The sequence below is a fragment of the Salvelinus alpinus genome, chromosome 17 (assembly GCF_045679555.1).
Source record: "Salvelinus alpinus chromosome 17, SLU_Salpinus.1, whole genome shotgun sequence".
Lineage (NCBI taxonomy): Eukaryota > Metazoa > Chordata > Actinopteri > Salmoniformes > Salmonidae > Salvelinus > Salvelinus alpinus.
In genome coordinates this window covers 11,722,349-11,745,686 of record NC_092102.1, presented here as the reverse complement: position 1 = coordinate 11,745,686, position 23,338 = coordinate 11,722,349, and the positions used below count along the sequence as shown (strand labels likewise).

At 44.7% G+C, this 23,338-nt stretch overlaps 1 protein-coding gene and 1 long non-coding RNA gene across 4 annotated transcripts in view; one reads left to right on the top strand and one right to left on the bottom strand.

The window, feature by feature from the left end:
* Positions 1 to 2,136: 2,136 nt before the first annotated feature.
* Positions 2,137 to 23,338, top strand: part of LOC139542119 (tensin-2-like) — a 49,573-nt gene continuing 28,371 nt past the window's right edge. The window contains exons 1-3 of one of the 3 annotated variants that reach the window (XM_071347178.1): positions 2,137 to 3,150; positions 12,265 to 12,370; positions 12,658 to 12,695. In XM_071347178.1, coding sequence (XP_071203279.1) covers positions 3,025 to 3,150; positions 12,265 to 12,370; positions 12,658 to 12,695 — 270 coding nt within the window. In that variant the 5' untranslated portion in view covers positions 2,137 to 3,024. Of the gene's footprint in view, positions 3,151 to 7,066; positions 7,208 to 12,264; positions 12,371 to 12,657; positions 12,696 to 23,338 lie in introns of those variants that run through there. The other 2 variants (XM_071347177.1, XM_071347179.1) reach the window with 2 other exon arrangements.
* LOC139542122 (uncharacterized) overlaps positions 12,364 to 23,338 on the bottom strand; it is a 30,100-nt gene continuing 19,125 nt past the window's right edge. The window contains exons 2-3 of the long non-coding RNA XR_011668469.1: positions 15,718 to 16,063; positions 12,364 to 15,577 (exon numbers count right to left, since the gene is read on the bottom strand). This is a non-coding gene — a long non-coding RNA (uncharacterized lncRNA). The remainder of the gene's footprint in view (positions 15,578 to 15,717; positions 16,064 to 23,338) is intronic.

Below are 23,338 nucleotides of genomic sequence, written 5' to 3'. Positions count from 1 at the left end.
GAATTCAAGGTTGAATTAAAGGAATTTTACAAGGTAATACGCTCACCACAGCTTTGAGGAGTCACAGTTGAACTTTCTTCCCAAAAGCAACTTTTATTGGTCACTTTTGAATGTGAATCTATTCAATTTCCTACCTAACCGCCTATTATTTGTCATTCGCATACATTGTTAAAACATTTTTTTACTCTTAATAGTATCCTCAATATCATGAAGATGGTTCCTATTTGGCACATTTCCATCACATCGCTTGTTCGGTACCCGTTTCCTCCATTTTCCATAACTACAACCTTTTGACACTACTACGTTTCATATCTGGCCTTTGTATCGGGGGAAATAACATATTAAAAAAAATTCCCAAGTTACCTACTGACAACAATTCCCAATCCTAACATGAGGATTGATTGATATTTGGTCCTTTACTTCCTGGCTTGCTAACTCCTAGACACTAGAGGGATAGTTTACCCAAATGATGTATTGCTTTCCTTACCCTGTAAGCAGTCCATGCTTTGTTGGTTTGACTTTTTAGGATTTTGTGGCACAAGTCAATGGTACCTTTGGTATATTAGCATTTTTGCACTTCATTTCCAAATCATCTACTGTATATGTAACGTCAATGAGTTACACGATCTTTAGATACTTTAGGATGATTTGGACATGATGTACATTTTGTAATTTGGGTGAACTATCCCTTTAAATATAGCCAGCTTTCACTTAGCCTTTTACCAGGAGCAACCTCCCTAAAGGGAAGATGTTGGTAAGTCCCACATATTCTACTTGAATATACAGCACTTCATTTTGGTTACTTTCCCTTTTTGTCTTGTGGTCTGTGATATGGCCCATGTTTTGTTCTTTCCTGTTTATGGATTATGCCCACACTTGGCGCAAATCTGTCCTTGGTCAAACGGCAAAAAATGTAGGTTTACCATATGCAGACAACTATGTTCTATTTGAGTTCATGCTAATGTGTGTTTGGATGTAGAAAGACACAAAAAAGTGGTAGGCTAAAGGAGGGTGCCCCTTAACACCGATAATCATTTGAAAAATACTAGCTTTGAGAATGTGGCTCATTCATTTACATCGCTGAAACAATGCACAAAGACAACCGGTGTAAAATATAGTGTTTATTAATATATCATATATGTACATTGTAGTATAATAAATCTTTATCACAGAAATCTGTGATGTTGATTTGCAACATTTGAAATTTGAAAAGGAGCATAGAAGTAGACATAAGGAAACAAATTGACATGAATTTATTGTACAAATTTTGCAATGGCCTTCTCAATCTCCATTGAAAATCTATGGTTTGAATTGAAGAGGGCAGTCCATAGGCGCAGATATCATGGAAAGTATTTTTTTTAAATAGGGGTGTCAATCATTTTGACACCTATCTTTTATAGATTGTTTATTATTACCTTTAAATAAATACAAATATTGAGCAATTGTATTAGTATAAAATAATAGAATTGCCCCCTTTTTTTGCATACAATATACTATAGCTCAGTATTTGTATTATGTAGCTCATATGGTCTTTTTTGCTCATCTTTATGAAGTGTGACAATAATTCTGGTCGTGACTATCTTTCTCGCTCTCCTCGCACTTTGTCTCTCAGGGTTTCTCTCATCCCATATTTGGTCTCTATGATCTCTCTGTCTGTCCTTACTCTCCTCTGTCATATTTTTCAATGTATAGAAACCCACGGTGAGTGTTTTTTCAGTATGGTTATATGTGTCACTGTATCTGGTATGCTTTGATAACCAGTACTGTCTGGAAGCCCAGCTACAGATCCTCAGCTTCATCCAAACCCTCTCCCTGTGATCAGTCTGCTCCACACAGGATATGGGCTGTAAGCTGATTAAAAGGAGTTAATTGTACTGTGGTTAAAGCAGGATTCAGTTGTAAACACAAACGGGGATCTGGAAACAGACACAACTGGAGGGGAAGAGAGAGAGTTGGGGGTGAATACCTGCAAGGGCCGTCTAGAGGGAGCAACACATTTACAACAACAAGACATAGCCTGGCCTACTGCTGTTTTCAGTCTACCGAGGTAGGAGGGGAAAGAGAGAGAGAGGAAAAGGGGGGTGGAGTAAGGGAGTGAGAGACAGGGTTTGGAGGCACATCAAGAATTTTCCTTTTAAGGGGTACGGTCTCCAAGTCCTGCGAGTTCACATGCAGCAGCCAAAACACTCTGAACAGGATAAACAAAGAACACCGAAAAGACAGAGGAAAAAAACAAAGCAAGAATAATACTGTTATTCTCACTCTAGTATAAAGGGCCTCTTTTGGGAGCAGTAGCAAAGTGTGAGAATGGGTAAAAGTAAGTTAACTTTGTCTACTCTAGACAAAATGATAGAGGTTTAGAGTAGATGGATGGCCATAGCAGCACTTCTGACCACTTCAACTCTGCTGGAAGTATTTGGAATTGATGTTGCAAGTTCCACGTTTGTAAGTAGCATAGGGAGAGGAGACTGCCTCCACGCTAAGAGGTCCGTGTCTTATAGAGCATCCAAACTGCAACTATTGTGGTTTTGTTGCTTTGTGAACCCATTTCTAGACAATACATGCAATGTCTGGCAAAATGACTGTGTATGTGTGAGCAGGAAACAGAGACGGTTTCAGAGCGAGAGAGGGAGGGAGAAACAGAGAGGTATTGTATATGCGTATGAGAGAAGAGAGTTAGTTAGAGGGAAAGAGAGAGGGTAACAATTTGTGCCTGGGAGAGAGGGAACGAAGGAGAGAGACCATATATGTACTGTATGTCTATATGTGAGTATTTGAAATGGGGGGATGCATATGTCTGTGTGAGACAGAAGGAGAGGAGGGAGAGAACATATATCCTCTGGCCCTGGGCGAGTGTGCGTGAGGCTGAATGGGAGCCAGGAAAAGGGGAAGGGCCTCGCGTCCACCGACAAAAACAGCTGCCTGAAAGTACGCAGGAAAACAGTGTCTGGTAGAGTATAGGGAGCGGGGGACAGGGAAAGAGAGGACAGGAGAGAAAGAGAGCACCAGGGCCCACATCTCTATATGGGTTGCGCCCTGAGTGCGGAGCCTTGCTGTGGGGAGGAAGCAGAGCCTGTGCCCTTGGTGAGAGGGTCACTGAAGCGCCGAGGTCCAGAGAGGTCCAACAGCGTCAAGATGAAGCTGACCAAGGTGAGTGTCTGGGTGGGCTTGTCTAGGGTTATGAATGGGGCCACAGCTGGTCCAATACAAAAGAGCTATATTTTAGGAAACCTTGCACATCATGCATGATATACTCATACATTTGAGTGCATGTGTTTGGTCTGTGTATATTAGCGTGCTTGTTTCTTTGAGTTGTGTGGTGTCTGTGCCCAAGTTTGGGTGCAGGGTTTGAATTACACGGGGCTATGGAGGGATGGCTACCTCCATAAAAAATCATGGCCCCCTCATCAGAATGGAAATTGTCAAAGAAAGAGACGTCGGGCACCCCCAAGAGTCTGTGTATAATTGGAACCCTGTTTGGGTACATGAGTGTTATTGTAAGTCTCCATGGTTACAGCACATGCTGTGGAGCGTGGGAATGCTTAGCCCCCTGGACGACGTCAGTCTATTGCATCCAGCTGACCGTCAGTATGGGTGTGGGAACTGGAGTCTGCAGTCAGAATGGATCATCCTCTTTTCATGCTCTCAAGCTATTCATTTAAATGATTATTTACTTATCACAGAGCTGATGTACAGTATTGGTGGCCTCTGAGGAATTGATTTAATTTTGACTGGTTTGGCTGCAGCTGTGAATGTCAAAAATGCGCCATGAACAGATAAGTATGGAAGAGATATCATTGACTTCTTAATAAATACACTTCACAACAGTGTCCTTCTGGCCGATGCCTGTTTTCCTGTTGCTAGAATGGCAATGCTTTTTATTGGGTGCCAAAGGCAAGGTGGTGGTTATACTGGTGATTGTTTTTAAGCCTCACAGGTTATGTGCTATGAGTCATGATGCGTCACAGCTTTCTTATACTGCTGGCTACAGTACATCCTATGAGTGGGCTGGCTGTGTTATCATAGAGAAGCTCCATTAATGGCTTATAGTATTCAATTACTTGGCAAGCAAAAGAAAAACACAATTTGCTGTAGCCAAATGCACAACAGGGATCAAAGCCAGAGGTGTAATTTCTGCTTGGCGATTGAATCTATCGTGATATGGTACTCACTCTTTCAAAGCCTATCTTGATCACCAGAGAACATTGTGATATTGGCTTATGATCCCCTCACCCTAAGCCAGAGCTGGGCAGCTCTCCATCTCTTGAATGTGAAGATAGAGTACAATAACACTGTAGTGACTCGATTGGAATAGATGACTAGATGTTCCTCTTTTTCCACCTGTTACAGATGTAACACACAGCGGTTCTGCAGGCTCAGATTACTCATCCCTTCAAAGGTCAAAAGAAAATAGTTTGAATTCCTAAAAGAACCAACAACGCTTTAAACTGGCACTGCCTTACAGCGACCATATTCCACAGGCATTTTCTACACACCCAACACAGAAAAGAGCAGTGGCGGATCAAGGGTAAAAATAGCCTCTACGACCCATAATGCTCACTCAGACACAAATACACATAAACACACTGTTCCACTGGCACACATAACCACAAACTCACTCATATGGAAACTCACTCACTTCCTGTTATCTGTGGTCAAACTTTAGTCAAACCCCAGGGAAGCTTTGACTAGACTTGACTCCTCTGGTTTAGAACAAAACTGTCACCAGTACTTGAGGAATGTTTGTGTGTGTGGGGCAGAGTATGAGATGAAAGTAGAGAAATGGGAAAAGGAAATGTAAAGCCTTTCCTTTTTCCAAAAACCTGCCACCCCAATAAATCCCAGACCCACCCATTTAAATAACAGAACCTCTGAAGATAATATTGTATGCAAAAGAGTGTTTTTTGAAAGAGTAGGAAATGTTTTGGGAATGAGCTGGAATTTGGCAGGGAGAGTAGGGAGGGCACATAAAGTAAGTGGGATATGATTCAGCATTGTATTACGCTCGTGGAAAATGAATGTAAATATTACCAAGATAAATACAACCCCAAAGAGACCCTAGCTTTGTTTACTCTCGTGCGTATGTATTCATAGTCTCTCTCTCTCTCTCTACAGCTGTACCATATCAACCTTTGGCTTAGCGCTGTCTTACACAATCATTCCTCAAGCAATACAGCTCCCCCTTCACTCCCCTTTCCCCCACCCCATTTCCTCTTGGCCAATGTTCCCACTCTCAAAACCTTTTTCCTTTACCTCCATGTTGCTCCATGCATTTCCCCTATTCCCCAAAGTGTTATATCCTTTGTATTTAGTGAACTTAAGCTAAAAGCAGTATTTTACTGATGAGATATCATTCTATATGTTCAGTACCGATGAGGATCAGTCAGGCTCACTCGGACTCAGTTTCTCAGTATCTCTGCACAGTTAAAGTTGTAATGATGGGAGGCAGTTCTGCCTGATTTGATCTCGACACTGGCTTATCCGACCCCCTATTTGAGGTTCAAACGCTGTTGCTCCCCCCTCTCTATTGTAGTTGTCTCTGTCCATATATCTTTCTTTGTAAATAACTAGACATGTCCATCCGCAGGTTAGCGTTTTTCATCATGAATCTTCCTCGAGAGGCAGCTCTGCAGAGTGGTTGCAGCTTGCAAGTCATAAAATCTGATTTGAAACCTAACCCTAACCTTAACCACGGTGCTAACCCAAATGCCTATCCCTAACATATTTTTGTTTTCATGAATGTTTACAGTTTTGCAGCTGCTATCTAAGGGGAAATCTCTCAGTTCTGCCTCCAGGACAAGACTCATGACAATAAACATCAACCTGTTGTCCATCCATGTCTATGTGTATTTGAGAATGTGACAGTAAAATTTGTTCTAGGGCCAATTCAACAGCTGTAATCAAATCCCCATCCCTCATCTATCCCCCAACCCTACCCTCCTCTCCAAGTCCCAGACTCCAAGCATCTTGTCAACTCGAGGAAGTACCCCTGTATTTTGTTAAACTCTCCTGTGGCCTTCCTGCCCCTCCCTCCCCCTCTCCTCCACTCCTCTCCAATAGAAAAAAGCTACAGACAAATAAACGTCCCCGGTCCCTCCGTTTTCACATGAGCCGGAAATTCCATGGCGCTTAGGCCTTTTTTACGGCTGGACTGAATTACCCTATGTGTTGTTCTGGGATTCCTGTGAGTTACACTCCAATGATGTAGTGGTTAGATAAACGTAGGTCCCAGACACAGATATACTCATTCATTATAGTCATGTTTCTAAGAATGTGTTTACTCTCCTATTTATGAATAGTCCTAAATCCTGTCAAGGTCACAGATTATTGGTATTTTTGACTATTCTCTTGAGCATTATGGCATTTAATAGTTTCATCTTGGCTTCTAGTTGACTGGGTAGAAATATCGACATAATGCTTCCATCTATCCCATCCTCTCAGATGGACAGATGTGGCTGGGGAATAGGGGCTAGGAGTTGATTCGGAACTCACAAGACCACCTCTGGATTGTGTGAAAATGTGCTACGCCACAGAACTGACGCACTTGCACACTACTTGTTGCACCTCTCTCTTCCCCCCACGTGGTGTAGCTCTTGTGCTATTGGTAACATGACACGAGTTTGGCTCACCTTTTATTATGCCAATGTCTAATCTTGCAACCTGTGTGCATGCATTAAAAAGTGTGTGTGTCCGTGCCTGTGTGTGAGAGAGAGGAGAGAGAGAGAGAGAGAGAGTCAGAGAGGGCTACATAACCACACAAGGTGCCTTTTTGGCGGGATTGTGTCTGGAGAGTATTTACAAGTTTGGATCTATAATTGTCTTACCACAATTATACCAAAACAACCATAACAGTTTAGAAAATTAATGATGGTTAACATGCAATGTTAGGACCATTTTGACTTGCCCCCAGAAATGACATATCTAATTCCCAATCCTGACCAATCCTGGGGAAATTTCTTCACTCTCCCCTCCCAGATCTGACCAATCACAGAGTGGAATTCCAGTCATTCAATTCCACAATAGCCTTTCCTTTAATGGCTCCACCCACAGCGACAGAGCAGAGGGAGACTAACAGAAACAAGGTAACCTTTAGTTGCAAACTATGTTTTGAGGACTTTTTGGGGATGTAAGAGAACTTTTGAACTAAAAAGTCTAACTCGGACCTATGCCTCGAGGCGTAGATTTAAAGGAAAAAGAAATGAATAAGGTAAGAAAATAATGGAAAAGTAATTATTATTGAAATGTATTTTTATTGTAGGACTAGTATTACATAGTACTACTTATGGTCAATCAAATAAAGCAAATTCGTGAGGGAATCAAAGTGTTACATTGGGGTGTGGGGGACTGTGCAAGCATCCTCTTTAACAGTATTCATCCCATTAATTTGCGCACGCTGCGCTTGCCATCTCCCTCAAAATGTTGTCATGCTGACATCAATAGCTATAGTCTCTTGTCAAATGTTCCAGTGCTGTTAGCTTTTTTTCTTTATAAACAATGATCTTTTTCTGTAAATGTTTTTGCACGGTTAGATTAGTGGATTAGTCATCTTTCCAAACTCGCTTGTTCTTTGACAGTACACCCCACTAGTCGAAAGTTACACAGCAGCACAATCGGACAGGGTTATCTGTCCGACTGAATGAGATATTCCAGACTCTTCCACAGGGTAATCATCCTCTGGTAAACTATACTCATTTGAAATTCTAGAGTACTAATATTGTGGTTTTACTATGAGATGAATACCCTCGCCTTAGTGGAGTCTATTTGCCCAATTACAGTATAATCCGATGTCATAGCAGGCTAATTGTGCACTATTCTTGCAGGTCTGATACAGAAAGCCTTAAAGGAAAGTGGTTAAAGGATCATATGACTCCATGCGCACCCCTCCCCTCCCGCCTCTCCATCCCAAATGTGTTCTGTGTTTATTACTGCGTCATAGCAATTTCCCAATCCTTTACCATTATTATGATTTTGTGAAAGTCTATTTTGATCTCCTTAGAGGTGTGTGTGTGTGTGTGTGTGTGTGTGTGTGTGTGTGTGTGTGTGTGTGTGTGTGTGTGTGTGTGTGTGTGTGTGTGAAAGTGTGTGTGTGTGTGTTGGTCCTAAAAAGGTATGTAAATGTGAGGAGTCCTAAATTGGTTAGAAATGCAAGACTGTGTGTGTTTGCGGGTGTGTGAACTTAATGACAAATGTCAATTTTAATAACCAGGTGGTGATGGTAAACCAGGTAGTGTGTGTGTGCTTTCTTGCATGTGTTGTGTACAATGTGTGTGTGTGTGAGGGGGAGACGTGGATGTGTGCTTTATGTATCATCCAATCAATCTCCTCCAATATCATATTCCCATGTCAAAAGTTTCTTCCCTGCGGTCTGAACACAATAACATGAGGGAAACCACAGTGGATAGGTAACACGATAACATTGTCCAATCTTTCCTTTGGCAGTGATAACCGTGTTACTGCTAATAGACTGGCGCTGCTGTGTACTGCAGTGACCTGAGCATGTAATTTATCAGTTGATAGATAGGGCCCACTCCAGCAGCAGTGTTGTGATTCAGACTCTGAGGGAGAAAGGAGCAGAGACACAGTAGAACCAGCCCAAGTCTCATCGTAGGATTACCTATCTAGGATCAGTTTTGCATTTTAGATCAAAATGAATAAGAATACAATGGAAAGGGGGGACTTGATCCTATATCAGCAGTGCTACTCTGAGAGATATGAATACGGCCCCTGAACAACAGGATCAGGATTGGGAATGTGAGAGGAGAGGACCCTAGCCAGCGACAGCAGCAGTGTGGCTGACCACCAGAGGTTAAAACAGTGAGGAGGGCTACACAGGAAGTGTGTCATGGCGCAGCGCTGACCTCACCACTGGAACAAGCTGTCTCTGTTCCCTCCGCTGCCTGTCCCACCCTTTTGAGACACACTGGCCTTCTGTGGAGGAAGGGACGGAGGTTGCACAGAGAACACACACACACACACACACACACACAAACACGTGCACATCCACACACGCGTGCACATCCACACACACATAAACACGTGCACACACATTCAAACACAGACACACACACATCCGCATCTTTAGACTTTCTATTAAGGGAAGGGGAATACAGAGAGAACACACACACAATTATGCACACACACACACACACACACACACACACACACACACACACACACACACACACACACACACACACACACACACACACACACACACACACACACACACACACACACACACACACACACACACACACTTGATCTCCATCTGTGACTCACTGGCTTTAAATCGAGGGAGGGGGACTGTACTGCAGACCCACACATATACACAAACAACCCCTGTAACAATATGAGTCACAAAGACTCATAGTGGAGAGAAGATGGCATATTACAAATGTTATTATGCTACCGTAATAACTTTATCAGATGGCACATAAAGTATGATGCTCTTGCACTGAACAGTGAACACTCTAAGCTGCTCTGCAGCTCTTCTCCAACTCTTCTCCCTCAGCTGCTGGTGCCCCTCATCCAGCCAGTGTGCCACAACATCAGAGGAGTTGACATTCAAGTCCAAATACAGCTTCAGTTGTTTAGATATTGGAGTCTAAAGGGAAACCCAAGAGAAGACCTACCCTTATGGAGTATCTTTATAGCCCAGCTGCCTTGGGCCCTTGGCCTCGCTTTAGCCTGGGGTCAGTGGGTCCAGTCCAGTAGAGAGAGTGCCACACAATAACCATCATTGTGTAAACTAAATATCAACCTATTTTTGGAGGGGAAGAGGGAGTCAGAGCATCCAGGGGGTCTGTAGGGATGGATGTGTGTAGCATCTGTGTGTATGGGTTGGCTCCTCCCTTCAATCACGCTTCTGTTCTGGGGGCTTCTGGTAGACAGGGAGAAGGAAAGGGAGGGATTATTTTCAAAAAGCGGTTCTTTGACTAAGGAACTTCTGGTTTTCTGGGCTGGACGACATAAAAATAAGAGAACAGAACCCTTTTGTGTGCTGAACTGCTGTTGATGCCTGGGGGATGAGGGGGGGTGGGGGAAGGGGGGCTGTCCCAGAGCAGACGGGAGACACAGGGACTTGGCGATAAAGGTTGTCCCATTACACTGACTGACTACACAAACAGTCAGGTTTGTGAGGTAGCAACTCACTGGTGTGTACTTGAAGGGTGTTTTTAGGAGAGGAGGGGTTGTAACAGAGAACTGTCTGCATTTTTTTTTAACCCAGAGTCTGAAGTTCTATTTGGGCGGCTAACGAGGTAAGATGTTATGCATGCCCATTTTCGACATACTTTGCCATGATGGTGAATGGGATATATAGCCTGTTGGTGAACATTGCGAACTTGTAATAATAAATAATGTTTGTATAAATAAAGTACAGTATGAGGAGAATGTTAGCATGTTTTTGAACAAATATGTAAACCAATGACTGGAGAGCGAAAAATCATGAAAACCACAGACAAACTTTGTAATGACGGAGGGAAAACCAAAATATTTGGTTTGAATCAACTCAACCAGTCTAAGTTTTCAAGTTGCTGTGTACACTTTGAAAAAGGAGTTTCCGGCTGTCCCCATAGGAGAACCCTTTTGGTTATAGATACAACCCTTTTTAGTTACAGGTAAAACCCTTTTTAGTTACAGGTAAAACCCTTTTGGGTAGAACCCTCTGTGGAAAAGGTTCTACATGGAACCCACAAGGGTTCTACCTGGAACCAAAAAGCATTCTTCAAAGGGTTATCCTATGGGGACAGCAAATAGGTTCTACATAGCACCTTTTTTACTAAGAGTGTAGCAGTTTCACTAGATACCCTTATCTATCTTTCCCCCCCATCTCTCTTTCCCTCCATCCTGTCCTCACAGCTCTCATTTGGCAGATGATTATTCAAAGAGAGCCAATCATTCCTATTATGTCATACAGAAGGATCCATGAGACACATGTCTCACATGGGGGACATTTTCATTTGTTACACCTTATTGTTATCGTAAGGTCCCAACTTGCACATTGTTTCAACTGAGTGTTTACCATCTGTGGCCGGCTGCTTGTGCTTATGTCAGTATCCAGGTCCGTGTTCAGTATTGCACAATGTTGTGAAGTGTTCACAATGACTGGAATGTCTCTCTGACAAGTAAAGTAAGGAGTCATGTCAGCGTTTTATCTCTGCAACATTCAGTACATTGCACCTTTTCTGAACTCATCCCAGGGTATGCAGGCGCTGCAGTCCGTCCGTCCGTCCGTCTGTTTCTCTGTCTGTCTGCCAGGTGGTCTGTAATGCAGAGTGATCGTGTCTTTTGCAAAAATGTTGTGAAACCATGCCCAGTATGTGTGAAACTGCTTACAATATTTTACTCACACACAACAGTAGGCTTGCGGTGAAGTTAATTAGTGTCTCTATTTAAACTTTGTTCCCGGTCCACTCCATGGCTGCAGACAGGCAGAAAGTTTCAGAGAGACACTTGCTTAGTGTCATGCCTGGTATGCTTGGGGTCAGTGGTGAGGTGGGGCCATGGGTGGGCAGGGAGAGGGGGGGGGGGGTGCCAGCCCTGGGTGTCCACACAGTTGCGTAGTGAACATGGTAAGCACAGTCTCCTGCCAGCTGTCCAAATAGTGCCCAGTCATAGCGGGAGAGGAGAATGGAAAAGTGTGCAAACAGACCCTTTACTGAAGAGGAAAAGCACACACTGCCGTAACAAAGGTTCATTATATGTTTCAGTTTGATTTCCGGACCAATGAAAACAGACAGGCTTTGAGGCAGTAGATAGATTGTACTGTACACACATGAACATGGACACACGGCCATGCATGGACACTTCTGAGGGCTTACATTAACTGGTGGATTTGCCCTCAGTATATCTGAGTGGGTGTTTCTATGCCTTCATTTTTTCCACAAACATTCTCCATCCTTTCTTTCCTTAGTTCACGGGATAGGGAGAGAGTGTGTGAATGTGTGTCTGTGTGTAAGAGCAGAGCAACCATTTGTTTACATTGGCTTAGTTAACATGCCATGAAACGTGTAACTCCCATACCCCTGCAGTCTCATGTTCAAAGCCAATTTCATGTTGGGAAACAAAGTAGGATCATGGGCGTGTTACTAGAAGATTACCTCCGTTATAGGACCAACCATCCAGAGGTTCTGGAGCAGAAATAAGGAAAGCAAAACCTGACTGCAAAACTCCTTTCACTCAAACACGCCAACAACCTGCTAGTGTGTGTGCTACTCCCGAAGTACTGAGTTTGTGACTGTGTGTGTACCTGTGTGTTGACAGACGGGCAAGGAAGAGCCCCATGTCTTCAAGGAGAAGACCTTCAGGAAGAGGCGTCAGTGTGGCGTGTGTCGTCAGAGTGTGGACAGCACAGGGTCCTTCTGTCGAGGTGAGTGTCTCTCTCTCCCGCTTTCTCTCTCTCTCTCCTTCTCTCGCCACCCTCCTCCATGGAGGATTCTGTTCAGCTGGCACTCCTGTCAGCTCTAGCTAGCTGTCTCTCTCAGAGCCAACAAACTCCTGACTGTAAGCTGATTGTTGTCTAGGGAGCTCAGCTTAGTTAGATCCTGTTTTTAACAATGCTACATGAAATACACAAAATTAACCTGGATGATGGAAGCTGACTAATTGCTCCATTCTCTGTCTCCCTTTGTTCCATTCTCATCCTTCTCGTTCCAGTGTGTAAAACAGCCACTCACAAGAAATGCGAGGCAAAGGTAAGACTCCAAACTGATTCACTCCTGCGTAACTTGCCCAACTCTGGAATTGTCCTCCCTGTCCCTACCCTATGAGCTAGATGCCACCTCTGAGTTGAGCTGCAGCGGGTTAAGGAAGGCTACAGTTTCTTTCCACTGATGTGAAGGCTTCACTGTTCCATTCCCAGAACGGGGACCGGCCGCACCCAAGCCCCACGTTGCTCCATGTGAAAGGGTCATTGATGGAGGAGTGAATGCCAACTTTGGCCTGGGGCAGGGAGAGACTTGGCAGACTGCGGCGGCGGGCGCCATGCATTATGGAAGAAAGCATGTGGCAGAGATTGCCTTCCAATCTTCGTAGCATCTTTTCCATCTGACGAGAGAGCATTAGAAGATAAGTGGGGGTGGGTTTGGAAAGTAGCAAATCAATAAAAGTCCATAGCCAGTTGTTTTTTCAATATCATTTTCATATTTGATGATTTCTATCTAGGAATGGGCACAAACTCGTCTGCAGTAGACCTGGAATAGTATGTAGGCCACTCTTGTCCTGTGGATTGTAAAGGTCTGGCTGCGTTTCCTCAAATTAATGACTTTTGTCAGAGGGATATTATTTCCACATTGTTGTGTTTGTGGCCTGGATGTGTTTGGGTTTGGAGATGATAGCTAAGGCTGTCCTGTTGACTGGGGGTGGTCGGTGCCCAGGCAGCGATAGCCATCGGTCCTGCCCAGGAAGGGAGAGGCCAGGCCAGCCTCCGGGGGCATGGCCATCTCAACTGTTATCTGGCGTTATGAGCCAGCGCTGAGGGCTAAAGGGGCTCGCCCATGAAAGCTTGGGATTCAGGAAGCTCAGATCGAAGGAAGCTGCCTGGGGTTTTATTGAAACCACATACAGAAGAGCAAACACAAACCCCAAATACACATGGTACAACATCCGTCTGGCCCTGAGGGTTTTATAAGTTATTGTCCACGAAAATCTGTCTGATTTCAATAAAAAGACCAGCCTCTGTGTTATGCTAGTGTAATAACCTGAGCTTTATCACAGTCATTGAGAATGAAAGAGAGAGCGAGAGATCGACAGATGGTCAGGTCAGTGTCAGGCCAGGGCCCGTTTCCACATAGCGGGTCCCAACCTGTGCATATACAGATGTACGATCTTAAATTAAGCCAGTTTGCTACAGCAGGAAAACAATCCTGCAGCAAGAGGAAATGTGAATTATTATGGGTATTATAATTAATGGAAATAGTTTGAGGTGTTGATACATTTTTCGTTAGTGCAAATCAAGTTTGACATTTTAGAGTGGAAATTACAAACTTTCGAAGCCTTTTTAAACCTTGAATGCACTACAAGTTTGCATTTCCTGCCGTGCAGGAAAATTCTCAGCAACAGATGAGTGATCAAATTAAGATCCTACATTTGTACTCTTCTTCATTATGATCTAAAATGTCAAACTGATCCTAGATCAGCACTCCTACTCTGAGAGGCTTTGTGGATACGGGCCCAGATCTGTATTATCACTTGTCTGACCGCTTGCAGACGAGTTTCTCACACGACTGGCCTATCTGAGTGATGTTTTTTCTCGCCTGAATCTAGGATTACAGGGACTCTGCGCAACTATATTCAATGTGCGGGACAAAATTGAGGCTATGATTAAGAAGTTGGAGCTCTTCTCTGTCTGCATTAACAAGGACAACACACAGGTCTTTCCATCTTTGTATGATTTTTTGTGTGCAAATGAAGCTTACAGACAATGTCAAATGTGATATAGCGAAGCACCTGAGTGAGTCTGGTGCACAATTACGCAGGTACTTTCCCGAAACGGATGACACAAACAACTGGATTCGTTATCCCTTTCATGCCCTGCCTCCACTTACCGATATCTGAACAAGAGAGCCTCATCGAAATTGCAACAAGCGGTTCTGTGAAAATTTGCGCCCAGAGTATCTTGCCTTGGCAAATCGCGCTGTTAAGACACTGATGCCCTTTGCAACCACGTACCTATGTGAGAGTAGATTCTCGGCCCTCACTAGCATGAAAACTAAATACAGGCACAGACTGTGTGTGGGTAATGACTTAAGACTGAGACTCTTTCCAATACAACCCAACATTGAAGAGTTATGAGCATCCTTTCAAGCACACCCTTCTCATTAATTAACCTGTTGTGAGTTATTCACAATTTCCGATGAACAATACGGTTTTATATGTAAGATGGTTAAATAAAGAGCAAAATTATTTATTATTATTATTATTATTTGTGCCCTCGTCCTATAAGAGCTCTTTGTCAATTCCCACGAGCCGGGTTGTGACAAAAACTCACACTCATTCTTATGTTGAATAAATGTATCGTATAGTGTGTTACAATGATGGCAAAAAAACAACATTTGAGAGTGCGCTGACCATGGTGCTAGAGGGGGTACACAGCTGGAGGTTGAATGTTGAAGGGGTACGGGACTATAAAAAGTTTGGGAACCATTAACATAGACTGACCATTTGAATCCAGGTGAAAACAATGATCCCTTATTGATGTCACTTGTTAAATCCACTTCAATCAGTGTAGATGAAGGGGAGATAGGTTAAAGAATGATTTTTAAGACTTGAGACAATTGAGACGGATTGTGTATGTGTGCCATTCAGAGGGTAACTGGGCAAGACAAAAGATTGAAGTGCCTTTGAACAGGGTATGGTAGTAGGTGCCAGGTGCACCGGTTTGTGTCAAGAACTGCAACGCTGCTGGGTTTTTCTCGCTCAACAGTTTCCTGTGTGTATCAAGAATGGTCCACCACCCAATGGACATCCAGCCAACTTGACACAACTGTTTGAAGCATTGGAGTCAAAATGGGCCACCATCCTTGTGGAACGCTTTCGACACCCTGTAGAGTCCATGCCCTGACGAATTGAGGCTTTTCTGAGGGCAAAAGGGGGGTGCAACTCAATATTAGGAAGGTGTTCCTAATGTTTGGTATACTCCGTGTGTATCTTATCACCATAGGAACACGTTTAAGGTTAACAAATAATGTGACAAATATTAGAGTGAGGAAATCTTACCTGCTTCGATGACATCTGCTTTGCCAGTCCAAGAGATGTTTAACTTTGGCAGAAGGATTGCAGCAGCAATAAGTTAGGGATCTTCCTTCGTTCCTCCAAAGCGCTTTCAGAGACCCTCTCATGAGTGGCAGGGACATCTTGCACGACGCTTCCAGCCTCTTAAGTTTTGATTGTTGCTACAAAACTTAAGAGGTTGGAAGCATCATAAGAGGCTGGAAGCATCAGATCACCGGCAGCAGCCATCCCATATGTCTGTTGGTCTCTGACTATAAGATGTTCAAAGCTGCCACCTGCCGTCACCACAGGCCTCATCACGGTCAAGAAGGCTATTTCTGTAGGGCTCAGCCTGTAAGACATAAGCACATTTTAACACCTGTTAGAATAGTCATAGTTCATGGACAATAACTGTTTTAGAAATAAATGACATACATTTATATGTTATCATGGCAGATATCTTTGCTTGTTTGATGGTTCCTTGGTCCGCTTGTTTTCGCGTGCTGAGGTGAGGTTATTGTAGACCGTCATCTTTGATGGAGGTTCCCATTGGACAAAAATATTCCATCTATGTATGCAAAATGAATGTCACATGACCTCATGAAACACACAGAGATTGGTTTTATACAAATGAATGTGAACAAACCCATCTGATGTTCTCTCTCACTTCACATACACACTCAATAAAATTATAATGATGTGTAGACAAAACATTACTTGTGAGAGACACTGATGCTGAAAGAATACATCAATCATGAAGGTTAATATAATACATTTTAGGCTTAAACACTTGACTTAAACACTCATTAAGGTGTCATGAATGGCTTCATAAAGGTGTTTTGAATGTAAAGTTTAAGCCCCAGTTATAGTAAAGATCTCACAACCTCAGACCAATTTGGCAACCGGCCTCACAACCGCAGACCACGTGTAACCACGCCAGCCCAGGACCTCCACATCCGACTTCTTCACCTGCGGGATCGTCTGAGACCAGCCACCCGGACTGGACAGCTGATGAAATTGTACATTTGCACAACCAAAGAATTTCTGCACAAACTGTCAGAAAAAGTTTCAGTGCAGCTCTTATGTGTGCTCGTTGCCCTCACCAGGGTCTTGACTTGACTGCAGTTCGCCATCGTAGCCAACTTCAGGTGGTAAATGCTCATTTTTGATGGCCACTGGCACGCTGGAGAAGTGTGCTCTTCACAGATGAATCCCGGTTTCAACTGTACCAGGCAGATGGCAGACAGCATGTATGGCGTCGTGTGGGTGAGCGGTTTGCTGATGTCAACGTTGTGAACAGAGTGCCCCCTGGGCCGGCAAGCGGCAAGCGGTACCGGAGCACCAAGTCTAGGACCAAAAGGCTCCTCAACAGCTTCTACCTCCAAGCCATTAGACTGCTGAACAATTAATCAAATGGCCATCGCACTATTTACATTGACCCCCCCCCTCCATTTGTTTTGTACACTGCTGTTCCTCACTGTTTATTATCTATGCATAGTCACTTCACCCCTACCTCCATGTACAAATTACCTCGACTAACTTGTACCCCTGCACATTGACTCGGTACCGGTACCCCCTGTATATAGTCTCGTTATTGTTATTTTATTGTGTTACTTTTATTATTGTTTACATTAGTTTATTTGGTAAATATTTTTTTAACTCGTTCTTGAACTGCACTGTTGGTTAAGGGCTTGTAAGTAAGCATTTCACGGTAAGGTCTACACTTGTTGTAGTCGGCACATCTGACAAATAACGTTTGATTTGATTTGATTGGCCTGTTTTGGCGTGATGCGTGAAATTTGATTTGATTGGTCACTGACTAAACAACATGAGCAGTTTTATGGCTCCGCAAACCTTCCATGCCATTATGATCTACTATTACGTATAGCCTACAAAATTGTGCTCTGTAACAGATGGTTTTAGAAAGGTAGCAGAGTACAATACTTCAAAACATACTTACAGTGTAAGTAAAAGTACAGTTACTGACATTGAAAAATACCCCAAAAAAGTAACTACTTGGAAAGCAACTCAATTACAGTAACAAGAGTATTTGTAATTTGTTACTTCCACCTCTGAACAAGACCTTTGGCTGATCTTCACATTAACCCTAAATGTCTGAGTAGGGTATGTAACAACTCAGTTCCTCATTTAAGAGTTTAAGTCACGTAGTTTCTACCATGCATCTGGAGACATCCTAATTCACTAGCCATCTGTGAACCATTGTGCTCTCATTATGACTGAATTTACAACCTTTTACAGACAAGTGTTGCCATGAGCCTGGTGACAAACTGTCCCGTAAGTTACTGTCAATGCTCCCTTGGGAAAAAACCCTGGTCTCCTCTTCCCAGAATAAAGCATTTCCTGGAAAAGAGGGGGACCAGAAAAAAGAATTGTCTGTGTGCTTCTCCCTATGGCTTCTACTCTTGTACTTGTCTTGTGGAGTTGTGGTTAGTCATCCAACCACGACGTCAACAACCTACAGCTGGCTCACCTCTTGTCTTTCATGAGCGATCCCACGTCAAGAATACATCAATATGCCAAAACAGTGTTTTATTTATGCTTGTTCTCTGTAGAGAGAACAGTTCCTACTTATCTGTGAGCTGGAGTGGAACATGTGGTCCACAGGGAGCGAAGGGAGACCAGGGATAGGGGAGGGGGTCCAGGATTAAGGGTCAGGGAATGTTGCCCATGATGAGCTACCCAATAAGGCAGGAAGAGACATTTCCGCTATTTCGGGAGGAATAGTAACGCCCAGCTGGATATTGGTTGTAATTTACGGGAAATCAGTTGAAGGTGTGGGGGGGAGGGGTACAGTACTGTAGATAGGAAGTGGTGGAGGGACAGCAGACAACTGTAAGAGGAAGGCCTGTAGATCCGGTTAACCTCTACTGTTTTTCTAACCCTGTCAACAACACAGAGCTGACCTAGCATCCTCTCTGCTCATCTTCTATTTCCTGTCAGACCCAAGCTCAGAATAACAGAAAAATAGGGATGTGTCACTGGTAAATAATAATCTTAAAATCCAGTTGTTATATATTTATCTCTAAATTAGTTTATATAGAAATGTCCTACAGGAAGTGTACAATAGAAATAGAATGAATGTGTCTCATCATCATCGTTAGGGACTCTGAGTCACCACCCCGTCACAGAGTCATGGTAATTGCCGAGGTAGATAGCGTGGCTTGTTGTGAATGTGGGCAGACTTGTGAGTGAGTCAGTGTGATGCTGATCAGCGTTAAAACCATAAGCGTGACAGCTGACTTAGCAGGTCTGGGACTCTGCCAGACGACCTTTGGTAGAGGGGGAAATAAGCCAGGCTAATTGGCCACTGTTTTGCTCTGTTCTGACTGCACAACGCTGAAGGCTGCATAGTCTCCCTATCATCCCAAGAATGTCTTTCCACTTTCTCCACTACAGGGCAGACCATGGTAATGTGTCTGGTGCCGTATTCAGTAGTCATTACATCCAGGTTATTGCCATTTGTAGATACATACATGCATTGAACTGACTATACATTGTATAATGAGTCATGGCAGTCAGTTTGTTGCTGTGTACATGGGGCAATGACTCCTTACCACAAAACATTTCTCTTAGAACTCGAGGAAGAGAAAGAGGCATCGCCATCTGAGGAATGTATCTGTTCAGATTTCAGCAATATTAGTGGGACAGCAAAAGAGACTAGCTCTAGCTAGAATGGTCAGGACGAACCCATTTTAATAAACAACAGAGGGAACAGGGAGGAAGAGGAAACTATTTAGACACAATATAAAAATGGCTCATGTTGGTTTGTTCACAGGGGATTTTTCCAGTGTTGATCTCTCACAATCTCGCATTGCTGATTTTTTCGATTCTGTTTATTTACCACTGTTTATTTTTGTCCAGCATTGCTCTTTGAATACTTCTTGCACTTGGAGGAGGCGGGGGGGGGTTGTTGTGGTCACTGTTGACTCTGGCTCTATGACTGGGAGTCCCACACAGTAATTACAGATACCAAAAGGGACACATGTGACCTCTGTCCTATCTGTTCTGTTCTGTTCTGTACCCACCCTCAGCTGTTTGGTGAGAGAGATGGAGAGAGCGAGAGAGAGATAGAGAGAGTGATATGGGGGAGGGAGATACAGAGAGATGGAGAGAAAGAGAGATGAGAAAAGAGGGGGGAAAATGAAGGAAAACGTCAAGAGGGAGAAAGAGACGAAGTAAGAGAGCGAGGAAGAGAGAACGAGAAAGGGAAGGAAAGAGAGAGAGAGACGGGAAGAGAGAGGAAGAAAGAGATAGAGAGGGAGACAAATATAATGGACAGAGTTTAAGCCAGATGGATAAAGAGATCATTCCCTACAGCAGTTTATCTCTGTCCTGGCATTCGAGGCCCCCAACGTTAGCTCGTTTTCTCGCATGATTCACTTTCAGGGACTCTCAGAGACAGCACACCTTGCAATGATTAAGGGGCATTAGGTCTGAAGAAGAAAAGGGAAAGGGGACATTAAGGTGAAGCAGTCCTCTAAAGACACAAAAGACAATAATACAAGAAACAACACTTCTATTGCCTCTCCCTCTACGATACGCACTTCCGGGTTGGAGCGAGTAGTTGCATTCCGCTTCGCTCCACAGGTAGTATTACATTTCATTTCATTACAGTACAACAGTTTGATTTGTTTGATCTTAGCTGGCTACATAGCTGTCTTTGTATCCAAGATAATTGTGTAGTCTAGAGTAATTGTCGAGGTTACCTAGCCAGCTACACTTTCAAACAAAGTCAACAACGCAGCCACTGCTAGCTAGCCTATTTCACCAGCCAGCAGTACTATATCATTTTAGTCAATAAGATTTTTTGCAACGTAAGCTTAACTTTCTGAACATTCGAGACGTGTAGTCCACTTGTCATTCCAATCTCCTTTGCATTAGCGTAGCCTCTTCTGTAGCCTGTCAACTATGTGTCTGTCTATCCCTGTTCTCTCCTCTCTGCACAGACCATACAAACGCTTCACACCGCGTGGCCGCTGCTACTCTAACCTGGTGGTACCAGCGCGCACGACCCACGTGGAGTTCCAGGTCTCAGGCAGCCTCTGGAACTGCCGATCTGCGGCCAACAAGGCAGAGTTCATCTCAGCCTATGCTTCCCTCCAGTCCCTCGACTTCTTGGCACTGACGGAAACATGGATTACCAATGATAACACTGCTACTCCTACTGCTCTCTCCTCGTCTGCCCACGTGTTCTCGCACACCCCGAGAGCTTCTGGTCAGCGGGGTGGTGGCACTGGGATCCTCATCTCTCCCAAGTGGACATTTTCTCTTTCTCCCCTGACCCATCTGTCTATCGCCTCCTTTGAATTCCATGCTGTCACAGTTACCAGCCCTTTCAAGCTTAACATCCTTATCATTTATCGCCCTCCAGGTTCCCTTGGAGAGTTCATCAATGAGCTTGACGCCCTGATAAGTTCCTTTCCTGAGGATGGCTCACCTCTCACAGTTCTGGGTGACTTTAACCTCCCCACGTCTACCTTTGACTCATTCCTCTCTGCCTCCTTCTTTCCACTCCTCTCCTCTTTTGACCTCACCCTCTCACCTTCCCCCCCTACTCACAAGGCAGGCAATACGCTTGACCTCATCTTTACTAGATGCTGTTCTTCCACTAATCTCATTGCAACTCCCCTCCAAGTCTCCGACCACTACCTTGTATCCTTTTCCCTCTCGCTCTCATCCAACACTTCCCACACTGCCCCTACTCGGATGGTATCGCGCCGTCCCAACCTTCGCTCTCTCTCCCCCGCTACTCTCTCCTCTTCCATCCTATCATCTCTTCCCTCTGCTCAAACCTTCTCCAACCTATCTCCTGATTCTGCCTCCTCAACCCTCCTCTCCTCCCTTTCTGCATCCTTTGACTCTCTATGTCCCCTATCCTCCAGGCCGGCTCGGTCCTCCCCTCCTGCTCCGTGGCTCGACGACTCATTGCGAGCTCACAGAACAGGGCTCCGGGCAGCCGAGCGGAAATGGAGGAAAACTCGCCTCCCTGCGGACCTGGCATCCTTTCACTCCCTCCTCTCTACATTCTCCTCTTCTGTCTCTGCTGCTAAAGCCAATTTCTACCACTCTAAATTCCAAGCATCTGCCTCTAACCCTAGGAAGCTCTTTGCCACCTTCTCCTCCCTCCTGAATCCTCCTCCCCCTCCTCCCCCCTCCTCCCTCTCTGCGGATGACTTCGTCAACCATTTTGAAAAGAAGGTCGACGACATCCGATCCTCGTTTGCTAAGTCAAACGACACCGCTGGTTCTGCTCACACTGCCCTACCCTGTGCTTTGACCTCTTTCTCCCCTCTCTCTCCAGATGAAATCTCGCGTCTTGTGACGGCCGGCCGCCCAACAACCTGCCCGCTTGACCCTATCCCCTCCTCTCTTCTCCAGACCATTTCCGGAGACCTTCTCCCTTACCTCACCTCGCTCATCAACTCATCCTTGACCGCTGGCTACGTCCCTTCCGTCTTCAAGAGAGCGAGAGTTGCACCCCTTCTGAAAAAACCTACACTCGATCCCTCCGATGTCAATAACTACAGACCAGTATCCCTTCTTTCTTTTCTCTCCAAAACTCTTGAACGTGCCGTCCTTGGCCAGCTCTCCTGCTATCTCTCTCAGAATGACCTTCTTGATCCAAATCAGTCAGGTTTCAAGACTAGTCATTCAACTGAGACTGCTCTTCTCTGTGTCACGGAGGCGCTCCGCACTGCTAAAGCTAACTCTCTCTCCTCTGCTCTCATCCTTCTAGACCTATCGGCTGCCTTTGATACTGTGAACCATCAGATCCTCCTCTCCACCCTCTCCGAGCTGGGCATCTCCGGCAAGGTCCACGCTTGGATTGCGTCCTACCTGACAGGTCGCTCCTACCAGGTGGCGTGGCGAGAATCTGTCTCCGCACCACGTGCTCTCACCACTGGTGTCCCCCAGGGCTCTGTTCTAGGCCCTCTCCTATTCTCGCTATACACCAAGTCACTTGGCTCTGTCATATCCTCACATGGTCTCTCCTATCATTGCTATGCAGACGACACACAATTAATCTTCTCCTTTCCCCCCTCTGATAACCAGGTGGTGAATCGCATCTCTGCATGTCTGGCAGACATATCAGTGTGGATGACGGATCACCACCTCAAGCTGAACCTCGGCAAGACGGAGCTGCTCTTCCTCCCGGGGAAGGACTGCCCGTTCCATGATCTCGCCATCACGGTTGACAACTCCATTGTGTCCTCCTCCCAGAGTGCTAAGAACCTTGGCGTGATCCTGGACAACACCCTGTCATTCTCAACTAACATCAAGGCGGTGACCCGTTCCTGTAGGTTCATGCTCTACAACATTCGCAGAGTACGACCCTGCCTCACGCAGGAAGCGGCGCAGGTCCTAATCCAGGCACTTGTCATCTCCCGTCTGGATTACTGCAACTCGCTGTTGGCTGGGCTCCCTGCCTGTGCCATTAAACCCCTACAACTCATCCAGAACGCCGCAGCCCGTCTGGTGTTCAACTTTCCCAAGTTCTCTCACGTCACCCCGCTCCTCCGCTCTCTCCACTGGCTTCCAGTTGAAGCTCGCATCCGCTACAAGACCATGGTGCTTGCCTACGGAGCTGTGAGGGGAACGGCACCTC